This window comes from Populus nigra, chromosome 3 (assembly GCF_951802175.1).
Source record: "Populus nigra chromosome 3, ddPopNigr1.1, whole genome shotgun sequence".
NCBI classification, from domain to species: Eukaryota; Viridiplantae; Streptophyta; class Magnoliopsida; order Malpighiales; family Salicaceae; genus Populus; species Populus nigra.
In genome coordinates this window covers 4,001,119-4,011,148 of record NC_084854.1, presented here as the reverse complement: position 1 = coordinate 4,011,148, position 10,030 = coordinate 4,001,119, and the positions used below count along the sequence as shown (strand labels likewise).

General features: G+C 35.3%; 1 protein-coding gene across 1 annotated transcript; it reads left to right on the top strand.

The window, feature by feature from the left end:
* The first annotated feature begins 302 nt into the window (after positions 1-302).
* On the top strand, positions 303-6,998 carry LOC133687792 (glycine dehydrogenase (decarboxylating), mitochondrial). Its single transcript, XM_062107119.1, has 15 exons — positions 303-1,806; positions 2,045-2,290; positions 2,369-2,446; positions 2,542-2,642; positions 2,722-2,917; positions 3,038-3,163; positions 3,638-3,823; positions 3,933-4,046; positions 4,616-4,768; positions 5,132-5,320; positions 5,577-5,654; positions 5,726-5,851; positions 5,956-6,054; positions 6,208-6,325; positions 6,711-6,998. Exons 1-15 carry the CDS (start codon positions 529-531, stop codon positions 6,803-6,805), a joined length of 3,183 nt encoding a protein of 1,060 aa, XP_061963103.1. The 5' UTR covers positions 303-528; the 3' UTR covers positions 6,806-6,998.
* Positions 6,999-10,030: the final 3,032 nt, after the last annotated feature.

Sequence of the window (10,030 nt, the reverse complement as noted above, 5' to 3'; positions counted from 1 at the left end):
CTGAATGAAAATTGGAATGCATTTTGATCCAATGAAACTCAATCCCCTTTGGTTCAATAACTTCCATTCATTTTTTAGAGATCGGTAAATTTTCTGCAGATTGGCGATATCCACAAAACCGTCCTTTTCCTCTAGTTGCCTGGTCACTCACCAACCACCACCACCAGATCTTGAAGCTTTTGAGTTTTTTATTTTCCTTTTCTTTTTCGAGACTTAAATTTCTTAAATATTAAACAGACACAACTTTCACTGTAAAATATTCGTATTAAATTTTATATGGAGACAAAATTCACTATATTATCACCAACCCCCCATTGCCATACATGTTCCATGGAGCAAAGATAATCATCACTTCCCTTGAAACTGTATTTCCTTTCTCTCTCAACAACCCCATTTCCTTTTTCGCCTCCCTCTCAGTTCCATTCACAGTTTTAACAAAAAAAAAAAAAATACCCAGTTTATTACCAAAAATACATAAAGACTCAAACTTTCTGCCTCTCTCTCTCTCTCTGTTTGTGTGCTGCACTCATGGAACGTGCAAGGAAGCTAGCTAACCGTGCAATCTTGAAAAGGCTGGTTAATGAATCAAAGCAAAGTCACAAGCAGGCGAGAAATGATTCATCTTTGTTAAACTCTTCATCTCCTGTATCATACACACCTTCAAGGTATGTTTCCTCATTGTCATCATTTGGTTCTAGGAGTCCTAGATCAGGTCTATTGCCAGGAACCAAAAATATTGTATCCCATAATGTTCCTGCTGGTTATTATGGCATTGGGTCACAGATAAGATCCATTTCTGTTGAATCTTTGAAACCAAGTGACACTTTCCCTCGCCGCCATAACTCAGCCACCCCAGAAGAACAAACCAAAATGGCTGAGTTATGTGGCTTTGATACTCTTGATTCATTGATAGATGCAACTGTGCCTAAATCTATCAGACTTGATTCTATGAAGTTCTCAAAGTTTGATGAAGGGCTAACCGAGAGCCAAATGATTGAACATATGAAATATCTGGCATCAAAGAATAAGGTTTTTAAGTCCTATATTGGGATGGGATATTATAACACTCATGTTCCACCTGTGATTTTGAGGAATATAATGGAGAATCCGGCTTGGTATACCCAGTACACACCGTACCAAGCTGAGATATCTCAGGGTAGATTGGAGTCTTTGCTCAATTACCAAACCATGATCACGGATCTTACTGGATTGCCTATGTCAAATGCTTCATTGCTTGATGAAGGGACTGCTGCTGCAGAGGCAATGGCCATGTGTAATAACATTCAAAAGGGAAAGAAAAAGACTTTTATTATTGCTAATAATTGTCACCCTCAAACTATTGATATTTGTGATACTAGAGCCGGAGGTTTTGATCTTAAGGTAGTTACCGCAGATCTTAAGGACATTGATTATAAATCTGGGGATGTTTGTGGGGTCTTAGTTCAGTATCCCGGGACTGAAGGTGAAGTTTTGGATTATGGAGAGTTTGTAAAGAATGCTCATGCTCATGGAGTTAAGGTTGTTATGGCATCGGATTTGTTGGCATTGACGATGTTGAAGCCTCCTGGTGAACTGGGTGCGGATATTGTTGTTGGTTCAGCTCAGAGGTTTGGTGTTCCAATGGGGTATGGTGGTCCTCATGCTGCGTTTTTGGCAACCTCACAAGAGTACAAGAGGATGATGCCTGGTAGAATTATTGGTGTTAGTGTTGATTCCTCAGGAAAGCCTGCTCTGCGCATGGCGATGCAAACTAGGGAGCAGCATATTCGCAGGGACAAGGCTACCAGCAACATCTGTACTGCTCAAGTAAGAGATTACTGTTTATATTGTTCTTTTCTTAGTTATATTCTGAGAACTGCTTGTATAGAGTAATGAAACTCATTAAGTTGCCCTGTTTTCTGACAAAGTTACGATACACAGTATGCCTAGCTCAAAATTATTGGCAGGAACATATTTACTAGTATTTTTACTAAACCACCAAAGCGGGCATATTGCATATGTGTTGGTTGTGCTTCAACTGAAAGGAGTCTCTTGTTCTGCTTAGGCATTGCTTGCAAACATGGCTGCTATGTATGCTGTCTATCATGGACCTGAAGGCCTTAAAACCATCGCCCAAAGGGTCCATGGTCTTGCTGGAGCATTCGCAGTTGGACTGAAGAAACTTGGGACAGTTGAAGTCCAGGGCCTTCCCTTCTTTGACACTGTGAAGGTTAAGTGTGCTGATGCACATGCAATTGCTGATGCTGCTTACAAAAGCGAGATAAATTTGAGAGTTGTAGATGCAAAAACCGTAAGTGTAATCCCATCTGTTTTGTAATTTGACTAAACTATATGTCATGAGATTCTCAGAATATGCTTTGTTTTCCAGATTACTGTTTCTTTTGATGAAACAACCACCTTAGAGGATGTCGATAAACTTTTCAAAGTTTTTTCTGGTGGAAAGCCTGTAAGTACCATTCTACTACTGCAATTGCTAATAAGATTGTTACCATAAATCATAATTTTGACAATAACTAAGAATTACATTCTTTCAAATGTCAGGTCCCTTTCACAGCTGCATCTCTGGCACCAGAGGTTCAGAATGTGATCCCATCTGGTCTAACAAGGGAGAGCCCATATCTGACCCATCCAATCTTTAACACGTATAGACTAGTTCTCAAAATTTGAACTACTTGGGGATATTATTTGGAAGCCACTCTGACTTCTGTTTGACTTTATCAGGTACCATACCGAGCATGAGCTGCTCAGATACATGCATAGGCTGCAATCAAAAGATCTTTCTTTGTGTCACAGTATGATTCCACTGGGGTCTTGTACAATGAAATTGAATGCTACAAGTGAAATGATGCCAGTGACATTGCCTAATTTCACTGATATGCACCCTTTTGCTCCTACTGAACAGTCTCAAGGTTACCAGGTAGATAGTTGCACGTGTTTCTTAAACATAAACTTGACATGTGCTATGTTTTTTGTTATGTGAGAACAGATATTGTGTATGAAGCAAATTGACCTTTGCTCAATTCTGGTACTGTCATAGGAAATGTTCGATGATTTGGGTAATCTATTGTGTACAATTACTGGGTTTGACTCTTTCTCACTCCAACCAAATGCTGGTGCTGCTGGAGAGTATGCTGGGCTTATGGTTATTCGTGCATATCATAAGGTACGGCGACGTCAACTATTCAATGAAAAGATTGCTTATTCCTGCATTTGTTGCTTTTAAGAGCAAGAAATGCTTGATGCCTTTTTGCTTGAAACTTTCTTTTTTTGTGAGGAGCAAAGTCAATCGCATTGAGTTATACTCATCGAGACTAACTAAAAGCATGCCTCAAAGTAAAACCGTGTTGATTTGCTTTGACTCTCCATTAAAAGAATTCCCGCATTAGAGAGCATAGGTGTTGTAACGTGTTGTTGCTATTGTCATTAGAATCTTGAAAATATCTAGCCTCGAATTGTAACTGACAAAGGGATAACTTGGCTGTAGCTTCTCTACATTAAAGATATTGATATCTTTACTTTACTTTACTCATGTGCCCAGGTCTCAAACCTTGCTGTATATCATCAAATCTCATATGGTTTCTTTGTGTTGCATATGGCTGTTTCTTATGCCTGTCTCTCATTTGAATGAATACAATAGGCAAGAGGAGATCATCATCGAAATGTGTGCATCATACCTGTTTCAGCACATGGAACGAATCCTGCGAGTGCTGCCATGTGTGGAATGAAGATTGTTGCTGTTGGAACTGATGCCAAGGGAAACATCAATGTTGAGGAGCTAAGGAAGGCTGCTGAAGACAATAGGGACAACCTATCAGCACTTATGGTGTGACTATTTTGTTTCCTTGATGGGTTGAAGTTTGTATTGGACAAAAATTCAGTGGAAGAGACATTGGAAACCTCTCATGTGGCCCTGTTTTTATATTAAATTTCAGGTTACATATCCCTCAACTCACGGGGTCTATGAAGAAGGAATCGATGAGATATGTAAGATAATTCATGACAATGGTGGTCAAGTATACATGGATGGGGCTAACATGAATGCTCAGGTCTGTGTTCTCAAACTATCTCCATTTGGTTTTAGTGTTGGATACGTTGGTCCTTTCCATTTTTCTTACCATAAGCTTTCCTGTGTGATATGGTGATGTTACTTCATAGAATATTTTCTGCAAAATACTTTGACAGCTTCAACATCCTTTAATTCATAAATTCACATTTTATTGCCACGATGGCTGGTGGGTCTCTGAGTAGAGAAGGTATCCAGCATCCTAATGTTGCAATTCAATCTAGTAATCTGGGAAGAGGTGCACTTGGAGGGTTTATGAGTCAGACTGCAAGCCAGACCATGATGTCTTTTTAGTAATTCAAATTAGGAACTGCTTTGCATCGTTTTGCTTTATAGACTGCATTTAAAATTTATGAGCAAATAGTAAACCAACAATGTGGAGCTGATCCCTAGAGATTCATGGTCTTCCATACAGAGTCTGTGGGGTTTAAACCGAATTGCTCATGTCATCTGAATGGCATTTTACGGACATCTCTGCATTATAACTTTGTAAATGAGAGATTTGTTATTGAAAATATTATCATATTGATTTTATGTTTTTTGTCCCTACAGGTTGGTCTCACAAGCCCAGGTTTTATTGGAGCTGATGTTTGCCATCTCAATCTCCACAAAACATTTTGCATTCCGCACGGAGGTGGTGGTCCTGGCATGGGTCCTATTGGTGTGCAGAAGCACTTGGCACCATATCTTCCTTCACATCCTGTGGTATCTACTTTTTTACCATGAACAACTTCATCCATATCTACACAGACTTGCTTAGCTTCTATTTAAGGATGATGTGACCCTGATGGGAGAAATGCTTCCTTAATTTCTGTTGGACTTAAGAAATGCATGAAAAAACATTTTCATTCTTTATTGTATTTGACATCATCCTGTTGGTAATAGGAATACGTACTGCTTGAAATTGGAGCAAATAATTTCTTCCTTTTTAAAGTCATTGTTTGTGATGATTTTAGCAGTCATCACTTTTGTCTTTTTATGGAATTACAGCAATTACCACTACTAAATGTCATCGTCTTCATGTCTTGATCACTCAGTTTTTTTAATTTCTTTGTTATTGTACTGAAGGTGCCTACAGGTGGTATTCCAGCCCCTGACCAGTCTCAACCTCTTGGCACCATTTCAGCTGCGCCTTGGGGCTCTGCACTTATCTTGCCAATATCATACACATACATAGCGATGATGGGTTCGAAGGGGTTAACTGATGCTTCAAAGATAGCTATACTGAATGCAAACTACATGGCAAAGCGATTGGAGGTACTTAATTTTTCCTTGACTTGCTTTCATGCTGTAATCAATAATCAATAAGTTCTGTAAAACAGGTAAAGCTTCATTTATAAATCAGTTTATACCCTTGCTTTTTGTTTCTACTACTACTTTATGATGTGTTTACCATGCATGGTAGCTTTATTCTTTCTAATAAGACTTTGGGGTTATGAACTTACTCTTGAAATCAATTTGTGAATATCTTGTATGTTCTCTGATTTGTCTTTGTTATTGGTTTGTTTCTCAGAATTACTATCCCATTCTTTTCCGTGGTGTCAATGGAACAGTTGCCCATGAATTCATTGTGGACTTGAGAGGCGTTAAGGTAGTTGTTATTACATGTCTGTTTCATAGTTATTAATCAGAAGCGAGTAATCTAAAACACTCTTATTGCAGAACACCGCTGGAATTGAGCCTGAAGATGTTGCCAAGCGTCTTATGGACTATGGATTTCATGCACCTACAATGTCATGGCCAGTTCCTGGAACACTTATGATTGAACCCACTGAGAGTGAAAGCAAGGTAAGATTTGTAGTAGATTCCTCTCCTTTTTTCATTTTCCCATGCTGTTCCTCCTCTCCCTTTCTCACATACTGAGTTCCAGTTGCATTCGACATCCTTTGCAGGCAGAGTTAGACAGGTTCTGTGATGCGCTTATCTCCATTAGGGAAGAAATTGCAGAGATTGAGAAAGGCAAAGCTGATATCCACAACAATGTCCTCAAGGTGAAATTGCTTTTTATATTTTTTAATTCTGTACCTAGAAAGCACAAAAGGCAATTTTAGTTTGATTTTTTCTACCTGTGCGTTCTTTTGATTCATTTTGGAATCTGTTCTTATTCATGAGCTTTGGAGTGGTTATGGAAATTCTAAATGCAGGGAGCTCCTCATCCACCGTCTTTGCTTATGGGAGATGCATGGACAAAACCATATTCTCGGGAATATGCAGCCTTCCCTGCTTCTTGGCTTCGTGTTGCCAAGTTCTGGCCTAGTACAGGTATGCGTGCCCACCTTAATGTTTACTTGCTTAATACTTCCCATTTCATCATCTTGACTTTCAGTTGCCTTGTTTAATCTTATCCTCGATTGCCTTGCCTTCGCTTTCTTTTGCATGGATAGGTTAGCTTTCTTTTGCATGGATAGGTTAACTTTCTTTCAGATAAACTGTCACGCATGAGCTATGCATAAAGCTAAATCTGGTTTCATAATTGTTACTAATCTCTCTTAAAAGTTCTTTGTTTTATAATTGTCTTTTGTCAATTAAATTCAAGAATATAATAATCTGAATCCAGCATACATTCCAGAGTTGATATATTCAAGTCCATCTTCCTTGATACCTTTCTAATTAATTGATTGACTCTTCTATGGTGCTGTTTTATCAGGTCGTGTCGACAATGTCTATGGTGACCGCAACCTCACCTGCACCCTTCTCTCAGTATCACAGGTTGTTGAAGAACAGGCTGCAGCTACTGCTTAATCCTCATCTCTATGTTCTTCGATGCAAGATTGCTTCATGGATATGAAAAGTCTACGCTATCAGCTTTTTCTATGTAAATCAGTTATTCATATGCTCATTATTATAGCTGGTGAAATTCGTTTCTCGATATACTGTTGACCAGCTGGTCTAATATCAACGGTTGCTAATTGCAACTCTTAAAACTTTGTAATTACCATTGCTCTCTCCCTCTCTCGTACTGTGCCGAGACCGTCTTAATTGATGTCTGTCTAATGAGAAACAAGCATTTACCCCACTTGTCTAATAAAAAAGACACCGCCTTGCCAATGCGAAGGTTGAGTTTATCATGCAATAGGAAACCACCTTTCGTATGCACCAGGGTCTGGTAACGTTTCGCCATGGGACCCCTTCTGTTAGCCTGGAAATGTGATTGAAATGGGGCTCCAAGACCAGAATGTTTGTGCAATGCGAAAGGTGAAACAGAATGGAAATCCGAGTTTCATGCTCTGCAGAAGACAAATCTGTCTTCACTGTTGTAGCTTTGCCTCACAGCATGCAAGAGCATAGCATATAGCATGTCAGAACTGAAAGCTTGGTCTGAAAAGAAAAAACAGTAGTTGCGTATTTTTTTGTTTGAAAATATATTTCTTTATATTTTAAAATTATGTTTTATATCATGACGTCAAAACCATAAGGCAAAAGTAAGTTATTTTATACATATGGTCAGATTGGACTGATTTCTTCAATGCAATGATTGAAAGGAGCTATTTTATGCGTGGTACTTGTTAATTGTTCTTTGTTGTAGAGAGATTTGAGCCTAACACTTCTCAAGAACATGTTATAAGTTTAGTGGCTGTTGTTCATGGTTGGGTTGTCAATTAATTAATGTAAGTTAGGACGTCAGTTCAATTACTTAAACTCAGGGCCAAACATGAACAAATTCCTGGAAAGATTCTATAATGTTTCCCATGTTTGATGTCTGATCAATCAATATCTATTTATCTATCTTTATATATAAAAAGATAGCAAGATTTATTCGAGTGATGCGAACCCCTGGGACCGTATCATGGAGTTTATTATCCGACAAGTGGAGCAATATGATTAGTTCATGTGTCTTGTATGAAAATTCTCCATCTATCACTTCTATGTAAATTAAGGATAGAGAAATTGCTCGTAGTTTGTTTTCAACAAAATAAACTTTAAATGAATTTTTTTTACAATATGTTTATTATTAATTACTTTTATCTTGAACAAATGATAGATTATATTAGAAGTTTTTATTTAAGATGTATATTGTATTTTTTATTGAACATAAAATAAAATAAAAAAGATTCTAATATCCAACCGATTTATTTTAAGCTCTTAAATTATTTAAAAGTTTATTTAAATATAAAGATTAAATTATATTTTATTTATATATTTATGAGTTTTCAATCAAGTCCTCTTTAAATAAAAATATAAAATCATGTGATTTACTAGGTTGGAGACTTGACCTTAAATATAAGGATAAATTGAACTTATTCCTCTAATGTGTAATGTCCTAGGTTGGAGACTTGACCTTAAATATAAGGATAAATTGAACTTATTCCTCTTAATGTGTAATGTATAGATATAGGACATTGTTGCAATTAAATCAAAAGTGATGAGGACTTTTTTTCTAAAAAAAGTCAATAGATTGAAAAAAAAGTCAGAGAAGTTTGTTTTCCAACAAATTTATATAAAAGGAAGAACACTTTGGAGAGAGGTCTTGATAAGTTAACCAACATCATGCTTTATATAAGAAAAATGGAAAATGTGTTTTTTCTTTTTTTATTTATTTTTTTTAAATCATTTGAATATAAAGTTTATTTGAATATCGTCGCAGCAGCAACAACAATAACAATAATAAAAAACTTTAATTTAGTCCCAAACCTATATCTCTATTATCAATTGAGTTATAAATCTATAAACTAGGTCAATTAGGTCTCTAACATTTCCTGCATTTTTTAAATGTGTATTTTTGTCAATTTCTTTTAATAGTTTAAGTTTAATTTGCTTATTTTATACACTAAAACGGTGCCTATTTGAAGAAAATTGATGTAGAGTTGATGAACATTAACATTTTTTTATCGCATATTTATGCACTAAAATGGCATCAATTTGATGAAATCTAATGAAAATGGAGGTGAACATTCATAAAAATACTTGATTGGGATTTTTTTAAAAACGTTTGAGACATAAAAAATATTCAATTGAGAATGAATATATAGATTTGGACTAAATTGAGATTTTCACTAATAATAATAATAATAATAATAATAATAGAATTATTCTACTTTTATTCATTGTTGATAGATTCAATGCATCGAGGATATCTATCAATAAAATTATTATAGTTAAGGTAGATTGTTTTTTGTTTTGTTTTCAAAATTTTGAAAGCATGTTACAAAAAGTTGCTTGTTTTCAATAAAATAAAAACTAGTAACAAGTGTTAAAAACTAAAGGTGCTTTTCAAAAGTTTATAAAACAAGTTTTTTTTTAATGCAATGAGCCTATGATTTAGGAGTCACATTGAGTTTAAAGTATTAAAAAACCTGCAAAAGCAATGGAATTAATGAGGATAACATTTGATAAAAAAAAAACTAAAAAAAGATGTAATTTAATGAAAAAAATAAAATAAATATCAATTAAAAAAATAAAAATTAAAAAAATTATAGGGAATAAAATTGAAAACATATGTGAAAACCAAGTGACCTAGACAAGAATCCTGGATATGATCAAATCTTAAAAAGCATGCAACCTATGAAACCTTGAATCTGAGTCCTATCAAGAAATTTATTATAAGCCAATTTAAAAATATAACATATGACCTACGACATGAAATTAGAATGTCCTTATAAATAGAAAAAAAAACACTAGCAAAAAAATATAAACAAAACACTTTAAAAAAAATATGAAAATCGACTTGAGTTGATCCTTCAGATCTATTACCCGAGTTATGAGACTCGAGTGACATCATTAAAGACAAACCTGAAAAAAACAAAGAAGCAAGGTTCTTAATAAAACAAACATTGAGGGATGAAATTGAGAAAAAAAATAGCAATTAAAAAAATTAGAACTAAATTTGACATAAAAATTAAATGAAATTAAATATCTAGGAAAAAAATCTAATGAATCAAATGTTCAGGGATGAAATTGTACATAACAAATCTATTAATAAAATGATTAAAAAATAGCAATTAAAAGAATTATGATCAAATTTGACAT